At 36.4% G+C, this 21,710-nt stretch overlaps 1 protein-coding gene across 3 annotated transcripts; it reads left to right on the top strand.

The window, feature by feature from the left end:
• The first annotated feature begins 518 nt into the window (after nt 1–518).
• On the top strand, nt 519–20,180 carry LOC132560283 (uncharacterized). 3 transcript variants are annotated; one of them, XM_060224947.1, is made up of 3 exons: nt 519–782; nt 13,622–13,690; nt 19,692–20,180. In XM_060224947.1, the coding sequence occupies exons 1-3, from the start codon at nt 567–569 to the stop codon at nt 19,740–19,742; spliced, it is 336 nt and encodes a 111-aa protein (XP_060080930.1). In that variant the 5' UTR covers nt 519–566; the 3' UTR covers nt 19,743–20,180. The 3 variants fall into 3 exon arrangements, with proteins under 3 accessions (XP_060080930.1, XP_060080928.1, XP_060080931.1); XM_060224945.1 differs by lacking the exon at nt 519–782 and adding an exon at nt 2,652–2,913; XM_060224948.1 differs by lacking the exon at nt 519–782 and adding an exon at nt 10,112–10,327.
• The last annotated feature ends 1,530 nt before the right edge of the window (nt 20,181–21,710 follow it).

The raw sequence follows: 21,710 nt of genomic DNA, 5'->3' as shown, positions 1-21,710 counted from the left end.
CCCTTCTGTTGGCGTATGGAACAAACTTCCCGATGTCTTTCTTACCCCGTTCTGTTGGTTTATGGAACAAACTTCCCGATGACATTCTTTCTTACCCCATTCTATTAAATTATGGAACACACTTCCCGATGACATTCTTTGATACCCTTTTCTATTGAATTATGGAACACACTTCCCGATGACATTCTTTCTTATCCCATACTATTTTAAATTATGGAACACACTTCCCGATGACATTCTTATTTCGGTGACGTTTCGGTGGACAATCCATTTGCTGAACGGGTCTGTTCATAATCTTACACGTAACATTGGATCACCTAAAATATTTTTGTCGCTGTTTTTGTTCGGTTGATCGAGTTAAACAATCAGTTTTGAATTACACCTGACAAACATCAATGAAAGAACAATACAACAACTAATGGTTGGGAGGCGATGAGTCACGTGACGTTTACATGTCTGCATAGTATAAAAGCCGTTGTTACCATAGGTCTCAAGACTCTACCACTTGGAAGTGTCAGAACTGTTGGACATTTTAATCGTAGTTTCTGTCACGACAACTATCCAAAATGGGTGAATGGTCCAACGGTCTTTGCGGTTGTTTCAACAACGTCACTCTTTGTCTTGTCACATATGTGGCCCCGTGTTACACAGCTGGTAAAAATGCTGAGGCTGTCGGGGACAGTTGTGTCATGGTAGCAGTGGTGTGGTACCTTTTCCCAGCCGCTGGAGCTTACCTTTGCGCTCAAGTCCGAGGAAAGATTAGGGAACAGAAAGGGATCGAAGTGAGTACAATACTTGTATTTCCAAACGCACATTTCAATGTATCGGTATTTTTGCTGGGGAAAAACGATGAAGCAACATTTGAAATGGTGTGTGAAGTTGTCACCATGACAAATGTTTTAAGTTTGACAAATAATACAAGTTATGTTTTGCAGTTAAAAACAACGATGCAGTTGTTCTGCATATAAAACACAGGGTCTAAATTTTCATCAACTTTTAAAAAAAATTTTGGAAGAAAAGGTCTGTATTGCAAGGTAAAGATAAACTATTCATATAAAAGATATGATGGCAATCTCCTGATCCATTTGAACAATGAATAGCAGTAATCGTTTTTATCAGATAATACTCGTCATGCCAAGTTGAACTATGTAGGGCCTGTGAGAACCTGTCTATCCACACTTAATTAGGGACTGTTCTGTATTCAGTATTTAAACTCAAAAGAATATGATCACAACAATTAGAAACTAGGACGAATTTCGGGTAATAATAGGGTGGGATAACCAAACGTTCATCACTCTATATTCACCTACAGGGTTCATCAATCTGTGTCACCTACAGGGTTCATCACTCTATATTCACCTACAGGGTTCATCACTCTATATTCACCAACAGGGTTCATCACTCTATATTCACCGACAGGGTTCACCACCCTTTATTCACCTACAGGGTTCATCACTCTATATTCACCTACAGGGTTCATCACTCTATATTCACCGACAGGGTTCATCACTCTGTGTCACCTACAGGGTTCATCACTCTATATTCACCAACAGGGTTCACCACCCTTTATTCACCTACAGGGTTCATCACTCTATATTCACCTACAGGGTTCATCACTCTATATTCACCGACAGGGTTCATCACTCTGTGTCACCTACAGGGTTCACCACTCTTTATTCACCAACAGGGTTCACCACCCTTTATTCACCTACAGGGTTCATCACTCTATATTCACCTACAGGGTTCATCACTCTATATTCACCGACAGGGTTCATCACTCTGTGTCACCTACAGGGTTCACCACTCTTTATTCACCTACAGAGTTCATCACTCTATATTCACCTACAGGGTGCATCACTCTATATTCACCTACAGGGTTCATCACTCTTTATTCACCGACAGAGTTCATCACTCTATATTCACCTACAGGGTTCATCACTCTATAGTCACCTACAGAGTTCATCACTCTATATTCACCTACAGGGTTCATCACTCTATAGTCACCTACAGGGTTCAGGAGATTAAAGATAATATGTGTTGTTTTCTTCTATCTCATTGGTCATTAATATCATCACAATGGCGTATCGAGATAGAAGTAGACCGTAATTAAATGTCTAAAGACGATTTGGAAATAAGTCGGTATTTATTGTCTCCAGATGATTAATGAATAGACCGGGATGTGTTGTCTCAAATAAGGACGATTTTAAAATAGCCCGGTCAAGCGCGATCAATTCCTCGATGACACATCTTCTCATTCACATTTCCTCTCAAAAGTTATCGTAATAATAAACCTACATTATATTGTTCACACATAGGGATTACTCCTGAGTTTGTCCGTTTAAAGCCTTATAAGATTTCAAACAATAATGACAAACAAGAAAAGTTGTCCTGTATAACACCGAGCCTTTCAACCGTGACGAATATTTGACTAAGTCCCAAGTAGCTTAGAACCGTTTTGATTCGTCTAGAGCTCGGATCGTTAGTGACATTGAACTATCCTAAGCAGTACAGCTCAAAATATTGGAGATCATTTACGTGTTTAAAAATAATGAAAGAAACAACCTGGTCACGTGACTGAGCTGACTGTATAAGTATGGTTGGGACCCTAGCTACCACAGATTCGTTAGATACTACACCCTGCAAAGAACAGGTCCTGAATTTTACTTTTTTGGACATCGCTATAAGCTTTAATCCAAGATGGGCGAGTGGTCAAACGGTCTCTGTGGGTGTATGAGCAATTGTACCCTGTGTCTTATCACATACATCGCCCCGTGTTACACGGCCGGTAAAAATGCCGAGGCTGTCGGGGACAGTTGTATCATGGTAGCAGTGGTGTGGTACCTTTTCCCAGCCGCTGGAGCTTACCTTTGCGCTAAAGTCCGAGGAAAGATTAGGGAACAGAAAGGAATCGATGTAAGTACAATACTTGTATTTCCAAACGCACATTTCAATGTATCGGTATTTTTGCTGGAGAAAAATTATCCGAACTAAATAACTATATGATAAATAGATCGTGAACGGATGGGAAATACAAAAACGAAGAAACTTTGTTTACATAATATCACAATAATTATCTGGAAATGTTTGAGATAAGAAAAAAAAAACAAAAACAAAAAATAAAAGGAAAAAAATCAAAACAAATAAAAATAAAAACAGAGACAAAAGTAAGAAATTTTGAGATTTACGTGGACATGTATCGGGAAACGTGTTATATAAAACACTAAAATTATATTATGTGTTACAGGTGTCTCTTGAATAATCGTAAAATGAATTAAACAGGGACGACTGTATAGTGATTCAGTCTGCGTAAGAATGCATTTAGATCCCCGAGGAGGTACTGACAAAACGCCAAACTCAAGATACATAAAGAATTTATTATCAAATCGTTGTCCGTCAGAACAACTTTTCAGAAAAAAAACCAGTTTGAAAGAACACTGGGAAATCATCGCTTCAAAATGTTGAAAATGTCTCTGTTGTGTTTGGCATTACATAGTTTATTATTTCAACGATAATTTGTAGATGTATAAACTTTTGGGACAGACACTAGACACGTCTGATCTCTCTTGATACGGCTGAAGTGGTGGACTGGCCTTATAATGTAAATGACCATGATTACCATGACAAGACTATGGTTAAATCCATCAGTACTTTGTCCTGATCACGCAGTAAACAGGAGAATGGTCTTCGGCTATGTATGTATATATATCTTCGGAGAAAGTTCTTTATCAAATATCAACTTAGTGGTAAACAAAAAACGTGTCAACTTAGTAGTAAACAAAAAATGTGTCAGCTTAGTGGTAAACAAAAACTGTGTCAATGTAGTGGTAAACAAAAAATGTGTCAACTTAGTGGTAAACAAAAAATGTGTCAGCTTAGTGGTAAACAAAAAATGTATCAATGTTGTGGTAAACAAAAAAAGTGTCAACTTAGTGGTAAACAAAAAATGTGTCAACTTAGTGGTAAACAAAAAATGTGTCAACTTAGTGGCAAACAAAAAATGTGTCAGCTTAGTGGTAAACAAAAAATGTATCAATGTTGTGGTAAACAAATAAAGTGTCAACTTAGTGGTAAACAAAAAATGTGTTAATTTAGTGGTAAACAAAAAATGTGTCAACTTAGTGGTAAACAAAAACTGTGTCAATGTAGTGGTAAACAAAAAATGTGTCAACTTAGTGGTAAACAAAATAATGTGTCAACTTAGTGGTAAACAAAAAATGTATCAATGTTGTGGTAAACAAAAAAAGTGTCAACTTAGTGGTAAACAAAAAATGTGTCAACTTAGTGGCAAACAAAAAATGTGTCAATGTAGTGGTAAACAAAAAATGTGTCAACTTAGTGGCAAACAAAAAATGTGTCAACTTAGTGGCAAAAAAAAAATGTGTCAACTTAGTGGTAAACAAAAAATGTGTCAACTTAGTGGCAAACAAAAAATGTGTCAACTTAGTGGTAAACAAAACGTGTCAACTTAGTGGAAAACAAAAACTGTATCAATGTTGTTGTAAACAAAAAATGTGTCAACTTAGTGGTAAACAAAAAATGTGTCAACTTAGTGGTAAACAAAAACTGTGTCAATGTAGTGGTAAACAAAAAATGTGTCAAATTAGTGGTAAACAAAAAATGTGTCAACTTAGTGGCAAACAAAAAATGTGTCAACTTAGTGGTAAACAAAAAATGTGTCAACTTAGTGGCAAACAAAAAATGTGTCAACTTAGTGGAAAACAAAAACTGTATCAATGTTGTTGTAAACAAAAAATGTGTCAACTTAGTGGTAAACAAAAAATGTGTCAACTTAGTGGTAAACAAAACATGTGTCAACTTAGTGGTAAACAAAACATGTGTCAACTTAGTGGTAAACAAAACACGTGTCAACTTAGTGGAAAACAAAAACTGTATCAATGTTGTTGTAAACAAAAAATGTGTCAACTTAGTGGCAAACAAAAAATGTGTCAGCTTAGTGGTAAACAAAAAATGTGTCAACTTAGTGGTAAACAAAAAATGTGTCAACTTAGTGGTAAACAAAAAATGTGTCAATGTAGTGGTAAACAAAAAATGTGTCAACTTAGTGGCAAACAAAAAATGTGTCAGCTTAGTGGTTTAATTACTTCCTGTAGGATTATCTTGACGATATTTTCAATCTTAGATTGTTTGGTGTAGATCAAATTTATACAATGTGACAAGTCTCCATTGGTCACAAGACATCTCGGAGGGTAGCCCTAAACTCGAGTCACAGTCAGCAATCTTTATTTTTCCTCCACGGAGGGTAGCCCTAAACTCGAGTCACAGTCAGCCATCTTTATTTTTCCTCCACGGAGGGTAGCCCTAAACTCGAGTCACAGTCAGCAATCTTTATTTTTCCCCTACGGAGGGTAGCCCTAAACTCGAGTCACAGTCAGTAATCTTTATTTTTCCTCCACGGAGGGTACCCCTTAACTCGAGTCACAGTCAGCAATCTTTATTTTTCCTCCACGGAGGGTAACTCTAAACTCGAGTCACAGTCAGTAATCTTTATTTTTTCCTCCACGGAGGGTAGCCCTAAACTCGAGTCACAGTCCGCAATCTTTATGTTTAGGATTGCATTACTTAAGAAAAACGGCTAGAAATCGATAGTATCACAGTGAAAGGAAAATAATTAAATATATATATTACAATGTTACACTAGGGGTGTGGCATGTACGGGTTCACGAGGTATCATCATCATTATCTCAAGAAGTTCACACTAGTAATGAACTGGGGTTTTCGTTATGGAGATTATCACGGCGGTTCAGAGCAATTCTTAAACGTTCCAGCACCGTAGTCATAAAAAATTATTGAAATTGTGTTATTTCTTCACAAGCTACAATATTTGATTTTCGTACCCTGTATAATTTTTTTTATAAAAATAAGAACAGAGTAATCTACACAAAAGATCGAATCAATTAAAGACTTCTAGGAAGGCATCGTATGTAACTTAAGTCATCATGGTTGAGATGTAGAGATTATTTTACGGTTCAGCGGGTTATATATCGATGGATTTTTAACGTCTCGGGACCAATTGTTAGGTTATTGATTGGAATTACTACTCGATAGATATACGGGTGTAGATGCGCATGTCACTTGTTTGAAATAAATAATTAATGAACCTATTTGGTGATGTCAATTCACTCAAGTTCACGTGCAGTGAAACAGAAAATCACGTGACACGTGAGAAATATAAAAGACGGCGTAACCATAGATTTGTGAAGACTAACTTTTGGATAAACCAGAGAGAGGTTTAAATAGGAAAACTTGACGAGCACTTAATTCGAGATGGGTGAGTGGTCAAACGGTCTCTGCGGGTGCTTAGGCAACATCACACTGTGTCTTGTCACGTATGTGGCCCCGTGTTACACGGCCGGGAAAAATGCCGAGGCAGTCGGGGACAGTTGTATCATGGTCGGAGCTCTCTGGTACTTTTTTCCAATAGCCGGAATATATCTCAGCGCCGTGGTCCGTGGAAAAATTCGGGAACAAAAGGGAATAGAAGTAAGTTGTATGAAACTAGACATATTGCTTCTATCGTTTGTACTTTCAGTCAGAGAGTTTAAATAACATTCCAACCAATCTAAATCCACCCCTTACCCCCGAAAAGGAATTCAGTTTGAAATGGTTGACAGGTGAAAAAAGGTTGACGGAGGATGAATGTAATTACCCTACATATTACATGTCATTATATATCAGCGCACTTATCTATTGGACTTTTATCCTTAATATCGAGTCTTGATATATTCTGTTTATTTATTTACTGAAATAAAGTAATGGAACAGACGAAGTGTGTCATGACAACTGATCTGGGTCCTGATGAAGCGACGATAAACACAGTAACGACGTCGATCATCACAGATGTTCACTAGAGCGGAACCGACCAATATTTTCCGATCGATATCACCGTTACTCCGTGTCAATATCTTCTCCCACCGACATCCGTGACGATGTTGTGAATTATTGTTGAGTTGTGATATTTGTGGATGACATTGTTTACACGAAAGCTTAAGACGAAGCAATGTATTGATTTAAAAGAATAGAATGAGAAGCTTTAGGTATAGTTTATTGATGTCTGTGGAAGTCATGACCGTTATATCGTTGATTACGGTATTGAGTATGATAGGTTTTTAATGTTGACATGGATTTCCAACCCGTGTTATATATTCTTGTTCATCATACAATTATCGACATGCCTGAGATTGATTTATCGCCCCCAAGACAATGTTTTAATGACCGAAGACGTATATGTTTAACAAAGCTGTTTCTTTTGTCACAAATATATTTTATTTGAGTGATTATTGGTAATACGACACAACCAAATTGAAAAAACAACAACAACAAAAAACACGTTTTTTTTTTAAACTGCCACGTCATATTATGGTAAGATCACGTAACATTTCGCATGTAAAATCAAAATTTAAATGTCGTGTTTTTATTAATTAACAATGTGCCTGAGAATTGGAAAGCCGGCGTCTTGATGATCCGACCCTAGATATTGCAGTATTTAACAATCGGTCAGACTCTGTGCCAATGCTGGTCGATGAACTGAGTATCAGACCTTTCGATCTCAGGTGAACTCTGTGTATATCTTTTATCCCTGATTCGATCCATGGTTCGATCCATACCCGGGCAAGTTTGTGTTTCTCAGTAAATTGTGATAATTTATTTCCCAGTGCTTTTGGGGTTGAGTCTTTGGGCAAGACAAGGTATCTAAAATTCTTTGAATAACACGCGGTTCCGGCATTTTAGCCAGTCAGATAGCCACCAGCTATTTCAAATATATATCCCGCCTCCTCAAGATCCAACTGTTGTTGTGACGTTAAACCCAGCAAAACTGAATGGCCTCATCAAGGTTTCCCTCCAATGTGGGTATATGAGTACCGCGTTATCAAGGTTTCCCTCCAATGTGGGTATATGAGTACCGCCTTATCAAGGTTTCCCTCAAATGTGGGTATATGAGTACCGCCTTATCAAAGCTTCCCTCAAATGTGGGTATATGAGTCCCGCCATATCAAGGTTTCCCTCCAATGTGGATATATGAGTCCCGCCTTATCAAGGTTTCCCTCCGATGTGGGTATATGAGTACCGCCTTATCAAGGTTTCCCTCCAATGTGGGTATATGAGTACCGCCTTATCAAGGTTTCCCTCAAATGTGGGTATATGAGTACCGCCTTATCAAGGTTTCCCTCCAATGTGAGTATATGAGTACCGCCTTATCAAGGTTTCCCTCCAATGTGGGTATATGAGTACCGCCTTATCAAGGTTTCCCTCCAATGTGGGTATATGAGTACCGCCCGCCTTATCAAGGTTTCCCTCCAATGTGGATATATTAGTCCCGCCTTATCAAGGTTTCCCTCCAATGTGAGTATATGAGTACCGCCTTATCAAGGTTTCCCTCCAATGTGGGTATATGAGTACCGCCTTATCAAGGTTTCCCTCAAATGTGGGTATATGAGTACCGCCTTATCAAGGTGGGTATATGAGTACCGCCTTATCAAGGTTTCCCTCCAATGTGAGTATATGAGTACCGCCTTATCAAGGTTTCCCTCCAATGTGAGTATATGAGTACCGCCTTATCAAGGTTTCCCTCCAATGTGGATATATTAGTCCCGCCTTATCAAGGTTTCCCTCCAATGTGAGTATATGAGTACCGCCTTATCAAGGTTTCCCTCCAATGTGGGTATATGAGTACCGCCTTATCAAGGTTTCCCTCCAATGTGAGTATATGAGTACCGCCTTATCAAGGTTTCCCTCCAATGTGGATATATTAGTCCCGCCTTATCAAGGTTTCCCTCCGATGTGGGTATATGAGTCCCGCCTTATCAAGGTTTCCCTCCAATGTGGATATATTAGTATATTATCAAGGTTTCCCTCCAATGTGGGTATATGAGTACCGCCTTATCAAGGTTTCCCTCCAATGTGAGTATATGAGTACCGCCTTATCAAGGTTTCCCTCCAATGTGGATATATTAGTCCCGCCTTATCAAGGTTTCCCTCCAATGTGAGTATATGAGTTTTTTTTTTCTTTTGGATCCTACCTAACATTTGCCCTTTGTGCGATCTTTTCTAAACAGAGAACAACATAAAACGATGAACGAAAATTGTTTTGTTAAATACAAAATGGCGTTTTTTTTTTTTTGTTGTCAAACATCATGGCATGGCGTTATTCGACATCGAGAAATTTGATACTTTTAGATATGTTTGATGCAGGAAATATTCCTATTTTTAAATGTACACGAACACTCTAGATATCCCCTATAAACATTATATTATTTGTGATAATAAACCTACCCCGTTTAAATATTGTGATACTAGCCCCGAACATCGTTCATAGTGTTTAGATGCATCACAATTTCTTTATCAGGACTGACATGACATATGATATGGGTTAACCACGACCAGGTATTAGTTTGTTTAGTGTTAAAATACAAGATGATTTCCAGTTCTGGTTCGAACTGTGTGTAGTTTACGTCTAACGTAACGTTCACTAACAAGCCCGATTTTTATTACAGCCGTTCCGTTGAGTTCCGTTTGAAAGTCCAGCCTGTGACTAAATAACGTTATAAAACTACTGCTTTATTTGTTACCTTTCGAGCTTGCTGCAGCTACACAAATGATAAAGCATACACTATTACCTAGTAATAATAGACCATGATTAAACACGGTCATGGATAATTTATTATCGTGTTTGTGTTTATATGTTGAGGACATACTTTACTGTTACAAACACGCGAGACAGTACACCCCTATAGTTTTAACACCAGTAAGCATCAGCTTTCATTACAGCAAGACTCTGCACGTACCCAGCTATCCACTTTGTCTAAAATTCACGACTTCGATCTCCTTAATAACGTTTGGGTATATATGAGTCCTGTCCATGAAAAAGTGAGTGACGTATCGGTGAGGTGATCTGACTTAGGAAATTCAGCTAATTCCTAGGGATGTGACCCCTTACCCCACTTCAAATCCAACCAATCAAAACTCACCTTTACTGCATTAATATCCAGGTAACAGTGTCAGTGATAAAATTGACGACCAGTATCTCGGTGGTCACAATTTTCCCAGGTAGAGAGCTGTCAGTTGATCAGTGATAACGAGTTCACATAACAAGATGGGCGAGTGGTCAAACGGTCTCTGTGGGTGTATGAACAATTGCACATTGTGTCTCATCACATACATCGCTCCGTGTTACACAGCCGGTAAAAATGCTGAGGCTGTCGGGGACAGTTGTATCGTGGTAGGCGCTCTCTACTGGGTGTTTCCTATCGCCGGTGTCTTCTTGTCCGCCAAAGCTCGTGAGAAAATCAGAGAACAGAAAGGGATTGAAGTAAGTACCGTTTTGCTTAGTGTCATTACTTGTTACAGGTGTTTGCCTTGTACGAATTCTGACATTACATTGTAACGTTTGATAGCATTGGGAACTTAAATGCAAACATTTGAAAGACTTTTCTTAAAAAATGCATGTGGATTCCTTGAATTGAGTCAGGCGTCATTAAAGCGAGCTGTTTCAAAGACGTGACTGATCTAAGAAAGCCAAATGTCATATCATAATACATTGAGGACAAGTAATATATCTGTCACAATAATAGTGCTATTTAATTAAGTTTTACATATCAAACACTGGAGGAAATAGCTATTGTCTCATTACAGCTGACCATTCCATACATCCGAGATATTGCTTGTATAGAATATTCATTTTATTCTGCCTTCATCTGAAATTCCGGTAAACGCCCTTCCGTCCCTATAACAAGCATGGCATGCTCTGTACGGTGGAGTAAATTTAGGCTGTTATTTCAGTAGGATGGTTTGGTGTGTATGTTTGTACCCTGAAACAAAAATCAACGGACCGCATCTCTCTCTAAAACTTGTTCAACGAGAAGGCGATTGTGTGTGATACAAATTTCTGTGCGCTCGTCTGTAAAGCTAGAACAAAGAGGCTCTCTACTCGCTAACTCCTAAGATAGAATTCCGTCTTGTTTCCTTAGTTAAAAATTACAAGTTACAAAAAAGAAGACTAAGGTGATTGTAGGTTCCGTAAACCCGCTTTGTTGCTCTAGCAATGAACCACATAATAGTTTACCTGTGGAAAGATATTGGAAATGTTGTTGCGGGAATGTGACAACGTACAGACGGACACTACTGTCGGTAAATGTGTCTGTCGTCCGATACACGGTGATGTTCGTGGATCATGACAACGTACAGATGGACACAACTGTAGGTAAATGTGTCTGTCGTCCGATACACGGTGATGCTCATAGATCGAGACAACGTACAGACGAACACTACTGTAGGTAAATGTGTCTGTCGTCCGATACACGGTGATGCTCATAGATCGAGACAACGTACAGACGAACACTACTGTAGGTAAATGTGTCTGTCGTCCGATACACGGTGATGCTCATGGATCGAGACAACGTACAGACGAACACTACTGTAGGTAAATGTGTCTGTCGTCCGGTACACGGTGATGCTCATGGATGTGACAACGTACAGACGGACGCGAATGTTGGTAGAATATGGGGCTAATGCACACACCCCTTTGGATTTTTTTTACTTCTTTCTTTCGATTTTCATTTTCTTGGTTCGCATTCTTGGTTTTCACAGTTGGTCCTGAATTTCACCGAAGACATTATTTTGTTTTTATGTATCCAATGGGTCTTAAATTGTCTTGAAACGTGTGTTTACATTTCTCTTGTACATATTGATGTACCCGGAGTGTGACAACACAGCCACAACTGTGTGTAAGCGAGTCTGCACTCACCACTAACCCACTGGCCTTTTCAGCTTTACGCCCGTTGTTCGATTCCCCGATCGGACGAGAACAGATATAAGGGTCGACTGCCAAACCACATGGGTTTCCCCGGGTACTCCAGTTTCCTTCCACAGGAGGACCCTTCTCGTGTTTCCATCCGGGCCAATAAGAATGATTAATATCAGCCGCTAGCATGTTTCACTGAAGTTTTTATTTTATACAAGTTGTTTGTTAATTCAGTTAAAAGCAGTTTATGATTATTTTTTTACGATAACGACCATGCATGTGTCTTATCTGATGTAAGTACCATGCCTCGACCTGTTTGCTTAACAATCGACTTTTACCAGAAATATAGACAATGTTATCGGGTTGAGAAATTCCTGAGCACAGATTATGACGAGGGTGGTATGCAGTCTTGCATACTTCTGCATGAAATCAAATACCACTTGATTGCTTGCAGATGCCTAGAGACAAAATTAACTGGAGCACAAAAAATTATCGACACGAATCATGTTGTAAGTTTAATACCCTGATCGTCAACCCGGACATATTTTCCCATACCTAAGTTTATTACTCTACATCTGAAACACGCATGATTAATTGTGACTTCCTGTCACTGTTGAAATCAGTCGGCTAGGTCAAATTTGAATGGATCACGCGATGACTCGTCAGCTTTACAAGGGGAAAGCTCCTACCGATTGATGTCAATAGTATTGATTTCTGAAATGTATTTTTAAATTCTTTGCAAGGGCATTCATCAACCAGATTTTTCGAACATGAACGCGAAATACAATGATAAAAAGAATTCACATATCTTTATAAACAAAAGCGGATCCGAACCACTGTGTGTCAACAGATACGGTTGGGGAAATTTGAAATAGTTCCCTTACACATAATATAAAGAACAAGGCACAGACACATTGAAAATGACAAAAAGGTTTTAATGACAGCCCTACTAATGGATGCCCTGGGTACACATGTACATACACACGAAGAGGACGTTATAGTGGGGAACACAGCTAACCGATAAGTTTATGTCATTGTAGCATAGTATAGAAATATATTAAAAGTTTGACTGCCAAAAATAAAAGGAAATATTTATATAACAATAAATTAATCTTCTGAGTATAAGTTTTCTTTCTAAAATCAGTCAGTAGTGGATATGTCTAAGTTTCTTCACCTGTATTCATAAAGAGCTATCCTTGAAGAGCCCCTGAAGAGCCCCTGAAGAGGTTAACACACTAGGGAAGTCTCCCCTTTGTGTGACATCTATTTTATGATATAGTAAATCACTGGCCCCGATATTAGGGATAAGACTTATGATAGGTAGATCTAATATCCAAAGGTTTTACTTGGAACGTACAACTCTCACTTGTGATCATTGTGTCCAATTGAGATACATCTCCAACGCACTTTCTTTCCAAAGCGCCTAGCTAATGTTCTCACTGGCATTTCTTATTCTATTGACTAAGATAAAGGCATTGTTTATAACGAAGATGTCATTTCGGCATTTGTTCAGGTACATGGCCTATCTTTGGGTAATGATACTGTTAGGATTGTACAGAATGGCGCCTTTCAATAAAATTTTAGAAGTAGATGGTATAGCTAATTAATGAACTGTATCATACAGCGGTTTCGTCCTTCTAACACTCGTCAGCGATGTTGAAAGAATGAAACCTAAGACAAAAAGGAAATTCAAATTGATCGGGATAAATGTCTCGATCCATAAATCAACAAATTTTCATAATTTTCAGATAGTAGGCGATATCAAAAGAACGTCAAGGTCTGAAACTGATTCCAACAGAAGATCTGTTGACGAGTTATGACAAGTTTACAACAGGCTCCTCACTTTCTTTTATCTATTTTCAGGGTGGATTTGGTGGTGACTGCTTAGTCCATTTATTCTGTCCTCTTTGTGCGCTAGTACAAGACGCTCAGGTAAGTTGGAAGCTTTAAGTAATAATGACGTATTTTGTGAGATTCGATGCGAATATAGCGGATGAAGACTAACTTACACGCCTTGTTGATTTTCTGTAAACTCTCTCGACTATAAAACTTTCCGTAAGTTATTGAAAGATTTGGCGCTTAATTGACGATACAACTGCTAGTAGATATTGTAGGATGTTGTCGCTATATTGACTGTAATTTTTTCAGTATTTTTAGTTAAAAATTGTCAGGAAATTGCTGTGGTTTTTTGTCGTTATATTGACTGTAAAATGTTCAGTAGATTTAGTTAAAATTTGTCAGGAAATATCAGTGGGTTTTTGTCGCTATATTGACTGTAAAATTTTCAGTAGATATAGTTTAAATTTGTTAGGAAATTGCAGTGGTTTTATGTCGCTTTAATGACCGTAACATTTTCAGTAGATTTAGTTTTTAAATTTGTCAGGAAATAGCAGTGGGTTTTTGTCGCTTTATTGAATTAAAATTCTCAGTAGATTTAGTTTAAATTTGTTAGGAAATTGCAGTGGTTTTATGTCGCTATATTGACTGTAAAATTTTCTGTAGATTTAGTTTAAATTTGTTAGGAAATTGCAGTGGTTTTATGTCGCTATATTGACTGTAAAATTTTCTGTAGATTTAGTTAAAATTTGTTAGGAAATTGCAGTGGTTTTATGTCGCTATATTGACTGTAAAATTTTCAGTAGATATAGTTAAAATTTGTCGGGAAATTGCAGTGGGTTTTTGTCGCTTTATTGACTGTAAAATTTGCAGTAGATTTAGTTTTTAAATTTGTCAGGAAATTGCAGTGGGTTTTTGTCGCTATATTGACTGTAAAATTTTCTGTAGATTTAGTTAAAATTTGTCAGGAAATTGCAGTGGGTTTTTGTCGCTATATTGACTGTAAGATTTGCAGTAGATTTAGTTTTAAAATTTGTCAGGAAATTGCAGTAGGTTTTTGTCGCTATAAGAACTGTAAAATTTTCAGTATATTTAGTTTAAATTTGTCAGGGAATTGCCGGGTTTTTTTTGTCGCTATAAGGACTGTAAAATTTTCAGCCTATAGAATTATAAATAAATTTCTATAGGGGTTTATCGCTATGTTTATAAAATTGTCACTTGAATGTTGTGAAATTTTTGTCATTACACCAACTATGAACTTAGAATTGTCGGTAGATATTCTTCATCATATATATATCCCAAGTATTGTTTTGTTTTTGTTTTTGTTTTTCTGTTTGTTTTTCTTTGAATGTTCCGACACTGTAATATTTAAATAATGCCCGTGTATTAGCTGAATGTTTTTGTTTCGGTCGTACGATAGAGTAGAGTATTCGTTCGATTTGTTGTATAAGTTGTTCATTAACACTTTCTATAGAATGGGTAACAATACATGGACACATCCAGTAAACTATTTGTTTTCTATACACAAAGTCACATTCAGACACCATTATTCAATGAACAGCAATATTCACCATAAACCTGTTAATCAGGATTGAATATTTGACAGCGGATTGACACAATCCATTATATTCAAACACAGTCAAATCTACTTTATTAGACCGGTCAGTTATTTTAGTCCTTCAACAAACCTCCTTCGTTATTGACATAGGTACTCGATACACAGGCCGGACAAACGACCTTGAACGAATATTAGCAGACACTGATCACAACAGAACAATATTCGGAATTCTTAATCCACTGCTCCACTAACTTGAATGACCAGTAGGCGTTTTAAATACACGCTGACCTGCTTACACTCTCACTTGATAAAAGTGGATTTACCAGACTAATGGTTACTACAAGTGACCACTTGATACAAGACATGACTAAAATTTTATGATTATTGTAACACAACTGCTGTTACCCACATTCTACACAACTTGTTAATGAATAAGTCAATGTATAATTAGACTGATGTATCCTTTGGAGGTGAGAATTAGTGTTAATCAAAAATTCACAAATATCATGAGTAATGAAAGAAATACATTTTTAGAGAGAATACTCCTCAAAATCATCATATTTGTGTTTACTTGATTATCACAGGAAATTGATGAAAACATTTTATCACAAGAAAATTGTTTAAGACGCTTTATCACAAGGAAAGTGTTTAAGACATTTCATCATTAGGAAATTGTTTAAGACATTTCATCATTAGGAAATTGTTTAAGACATTTTATCATTAGGAAATTGTTTAAGACATTTCATCATTACGAAATTTTTTAAGACATTTTATCATTAGAAAATTGTTTAAGACATTTCATCATTAGGAAATTGTTTAAGACATTTCATCATTAGAAAATTGTTTAAATTTTTTAAAATTGTTTACATTTTATCATTAGAAAATTGTTTAAGACATTTCATCATTAGGAAATTGTTTAAGACATTTCATCATTAGAAAATTGTTTAAGACATTTCATCATTAGGAAATTGTTTAAGACATTTTATCATTTGAAAATTGTTCTATATATTTTATCATTAGGAAAGTAGTCGATACATTTTATGACAATTATCCAAAAAGGAAATAACATCATACAAACTAAAAGGTAAAAAACAAATGCTAAAAATTTTAAATGAGTATATTATCACAAGAGATTGAAATTGTAAGTCGTATTATATAGACCAACATTTTTCAGATAACCTATAACTTTATTAATCTCAACGGTTTCAAAAAAGGATCTTTGGACTTGTAAACCAGCATGTAGTTGTTGAAGACAATATGACAATTTATACAATGTAAAAATTGAATGACTAATCTGAATATTTCTATGTGTACCAGACCTGTTAATTAAGTATTTAGTTATATGATAATCTGACAAGAGTCTTACTAACGATTATGCCAGCTATTGCTGACAATAGTAATCACTATATATAGAACTATTGTGGTTATAAGTACTGTTCTTACATATTTCACGGTTATGTACAATGCACATACCACACCAGGGCACGGCTAGGAGGCCAATTTGCCATTATCGACAGACCAACAGTCACGATTAGGACTTTTGTCATGGAGACCAGTAAATATTTTGCAGTTGCGTATAGCTTGTAACCAAAACAAAACACCAACAAAGCGCCGCAGTGAAGACGGCCTACATAAACATGTCGGGTCAAGTTCACGGGATTTATATTCCCTTTTCATCCTGCATGTTAAAATTATCATTCCATTTTTAGAATTGACCAATTTTATTTGATAAAATCAGTATATAATCGTTGTTATATTGGTACGAAGAAACACATTCGTTTATATTTCAAGATTTTCGGCTCTTCTATAATCCTGTAATCATTTGTGCGACGAAGGTGTGATGTTAGACGGTCTTCTACTGGTAGTAGTTTAAGAACTTCTATTCTATATCAACCTGAAGAGTATTCCTACAAACTGTTCTGACATCAAAGGTGTTAGATCGCTAAAATCATTGTCATAACTCTATAGCAATACATCAATATTGTGGTTGAGGTATGATTAAAACTCTAAGCTGCGAAATCTCCAAACAACTTAACCCTGATCGTTTTATGGTATATTGTATATAAAGTTGATGTCATAAAACGATCCCATGGTCAACACACGTTTTAATAAAAGAGCTTTGCATGTTAGAAGTGACTTCAGAACAATAAACCACAATAAGAACACAAACAGTGGACATATCCTACATGCTAGATCTTGTTCGGAGGAAGTGAAATCCTTTTTCTAGTAGAGGCAACTTAGTCCCGTAACCGTCTAGAATTCAGATCTTTTTTAGGTGTTGGTAATTTATGGCACTTGATAAGGCTTACTTATTTTGTCAGTATTGATTGTACTGGATTTTCCAAAAGCACATAGTACGTAGTGTTTGTTTAGTATGCGTGAGAACTCCCCTTTACCAATTTAAATGAGGCCATACGATATAGCTTTTTTCAAATACCTGACCTGAATGGGCGTAACCAAGCATAACTTGTTTTTTGTTGACATCGTAACTAACGCCTGTACAGACCTAACACAGAACAGTGCTGCAGACCTTGCGAACAATCAATATGTGTTATAATTACCATTGGTACTAGTGCTAGATGTGACACAGGGTAATGTGATCGGTGACAATGGAAAAGGGGGACTTGGTTACCACGTTATATCTGACGGAAACAAACATATCAGAAACACTGAATGTATATTACAGTGTTGTGTATCGACATACAAAAGAAGAAAAACGCGAGGAAATGTCATTTTCTGGTTTTATCGGATTGATTTAGATAAAAGAAGCAAACTGAACAAATTAAAATTGCAAACGCGTTGAAATTATGGACAACGCTTATAAGTGACAATTAGTCATTATATTCAACACTAATTAGTGAAAGTGGTAACTATAGACAACACTAACTACAGACAGTGGTAACTATAGACAACACTAATTAGTGACAGTGGTAACTATAGACAACACTAATTAGTGACAGTGGTAACTATAGACTACACTAATTAGTGACAATGGTTACTATAGACAACACTAACTAGTGACAGTGGTAACTAAAGACAACACTAACTACAGACAGTGGTAACTATTGACAACTGTAACTACAAACATCAATAACGAGAAGCTGTGAATACATGCTATTGCTTCTCATGTATTTTCTAAAGATTTAATTATTTTACTGCATGACACGTGACCACCTATGTATAACTAATGGACCCAGATTGTTCCATACAATTTGACATGCCATCCTTCGAATGCAAATCAAAGGAATTCTACACAAAGGCATGTGAGAAATATCTAGGTCAAATTAGGTCGATACAAACTTAGGTGAGGTAGATATACACACAGCTTATGTTGATAGGTATGCAGTGGAAATACATGAGTGGACACGCCTGTGTATGTTTGTGTCACCTCTCAGTAGATATAGTTTACCTATACACGCTATACAATACCACGCTTGTAAAGGCAGATACAACTCAATATATACTTATATATCCTGATATCACACCATCACATAAACCTTAATCCCATACCTCACAAACAGGTCATATGACAGTACAATTATTAAAAAAAAAGGTTATTTTCCAATATTTAGATAAAATATATTGACGTTTTCTGAATCACAGACAAGACAAATCAGATATTGCTTAAAAGAAAAAAGGGTTTTACATCCGAATAGGAAACCTTCCGTGTTATACAACCATACATAAAATATCACATGTATGCAAAAAAATTAAAATATTTCATGTTATACAATAAAACATAAAATTAAAACATAAAATATCTCATGTTATACAATAAAACATAAAATATCTCATGTTATACAATAAAACATGAAATATCTCATGTTATACAATAAAACATAAAATATCTCATGTTATACAATAAAACATAAAATATCCCGTGTTATACAATAAAACATGAAGTATCTCGTGTTATACAATAAAACTCGTGTTATACAATAAAACATGAAATATCTCGTGTTATGCAATTAAACATAAAATATCTCGTGTTATACAATAAAACATGAAATATCTCGTGTTATGCAATTAAACATAAAATATCTCATGTTATACAATAAAACATTAAACATTACATGTGAGAAAGTAAACAAATATAATTACATTTTGCATATGAAATATCTGGTAAAACAAAATGTTAAAAAATCGTTTATTTTTAAAACAATACAATATCGCGGATCAATTAGAAACAAAAAAAAAAAAACTTGATACAAAACATTACATGAAAAACAATACACAACAAAAGGTTACAAATTTCCTTAATATAATTCAAAGCATCCCACTTTTATCATTTTAAAATAGAAATTAAAAGCATAACACCAAAGTTAATGTTTCCACAAAAACATCTACTTATATTTAATTCTAGGCTAGAACACAATACAAATATTGGGAGTGACATGAAGTTAAAAATCGAGTAGAAAATTAATAAACATCAAAAGGGACTAATGACTTCACGCTTTATCAAACTGTTGTCTGGAACGTATTCCTTAACAACAAATTAAAACCAACATATATTAACCAAAAGTATTTGTCTCTTTATAGGAAATCCGACCAGGAGAATCAATGCAAGGGGAATCCATGGCAAGAGAATAGAGAGCAGATCACGTGATATGTACATAACACTTGGGACTGAAATCAACCAATCAAGTTTTGTGAAACAACCGACTATGAACTGCTGGAGCACTAGTGGAACTTTAACAATAAAAAAAATGTACTACATTTATGATAATTTGGGGAGCCTGTGAATTTTACAGCCTGCCTTGAGGACAATAGATCTCTAATACTTTTGTATAATTTTAGCAACGGCAACATCAAAGTGACTGCAAACAATGTACCCAAAAACGTAATCACCCTGTCTGCCTTACAGATTTAATTTCTCTAATTTTATCAAAGGGTTTTATTTATGAAATTGTAACAAGCTTTGTACAGTTAATGATAGACATGTAAATTGATCTTAATTAATTTTTTATGGTATTTCAGCATTTTTATATCTACTGTGTAAATTACAAATAAATATTATTTTCGTCTTTATATTTGTGTATTCTTTATATCATATCGAAACGCAGTTTTTCTTTACTTGGAGAACATTGAAAACGAAGTCTATTGTTAGAGAAAATAGCATGACATCTGCTTGGTAATTAATAGAAAAAAATGTATCAAAAGATTAAGTGGAAAATTACAAAACCTAGACAAGACATATTTATGATTAAAAAGATGCAGGTTGGTGAATATTATTAGGATTAAGACGTTCAACCTTCCGGAACACCTTCATCTTATAATTTTTCGGACGTTTCCGTTTTTATTACGTTCGCCCTTTGTCCCGCGTCGTGCGTCGTAAACTTTTAACATTTTCGACTTCTTCTCAAAAACCCTGAACCGATTTCACTGAAATTTTACTGAAGCTTTCAATGGACAAACGTGTACAAAATTGTATGTTACATACAAAATTGTATGTTACATGTTCCCGATCCCACATGGGCCTTGTGGCCCCGATCCCACAGGGGCCTTGTGGCCCCGATCCCACAGGGGCCTTATAGTCCCTATCCCAAAGGGGCCTTATAGCCTTATATATTACATAATTGTCAGGATGACAGTTTGATGATATGTCCATCTTGACGCTGGCTGACCCCCAGGGTTTGATCGGCAGGGCCAAAAACGGCCAAATTGTCAGAAATTGGTGGATTTACTATCGTGTATATAGGAAAAAGAAATTTTCAGGCAAAATTCATTTCATTTTCTATTGGAAATAGTTCAAACGTGGTAAGAAATTTTACTGTTGGAGGACAGTTTGATGATATACACATATTAACGCTGGCTGATGGGCAGGGCGTCGGTTGATGGGCAGGACACTGGCTGATCTGCAGGGCGTAGACTGATGGACAGGGCGCTGGCTGATGGGTAGGGTGCTGGTTGATGGGCAAAGCGCTGGCTGATGAGCAGGGCGATGACTGATGGGCAGAGCCAAAAACTTTCCAATTATCAGAAATGTGTTCAAACGTAGTTATAATGTGTACATACTGATCCTGGCAATATACTAAAGTAACAACACACAACCACGGAATATACCACAGCATCAACACACAACCACATAATATACCACAGCGTCAACACACCACCACGGAATATACCACAGTATCAATACACAACCACGGAATATACCACAGCATCAACACACAACCACGAAATATATCACAGCATCAACACACAACCACATAATATACCACAGCGTCAACACACAACCACATAATATACCACAGCGTCAACACACAACCACGGAATATACCACAGCATCAACACACAACCAAGATATCTACCACAGCATCAACAGACAGCCACGAAATATACCACAGCATCAACACATATTCACGGAATATAACACAGCATCAACACACAACCATGGAATATATCTCAACATCAACACACAACCAAGATATATACCACAGCATCAACAGACAGCCACGAAATATACCACAGCATCAACACACAACCACGGAATATACCACAGCATCAACACACAACCACGGAATATACCACAGCATCAACACACAACTACGGAATATA

Source organism: Ylistrum balloti, unplaced genomic scaffold, assembly GCF_031769215.1.
Source record: "Ylistrum balloti isolate Yb309-2 unplaced genomic scaffold, AGI_CSIRO_Ybal_v1 Utg371042, whole genome shotgun sequence".
In the NCBI taxonomy this organism is placed as follows: Eukaryota; Metazoa; Mollusca; class Bivalvia; order Pectinida; family Pectinidae; genus Ylistrum; species Ylistrum balloti.
This window is presented reverse-complemented; position numbering and strand designations above follow the sequence as displayed.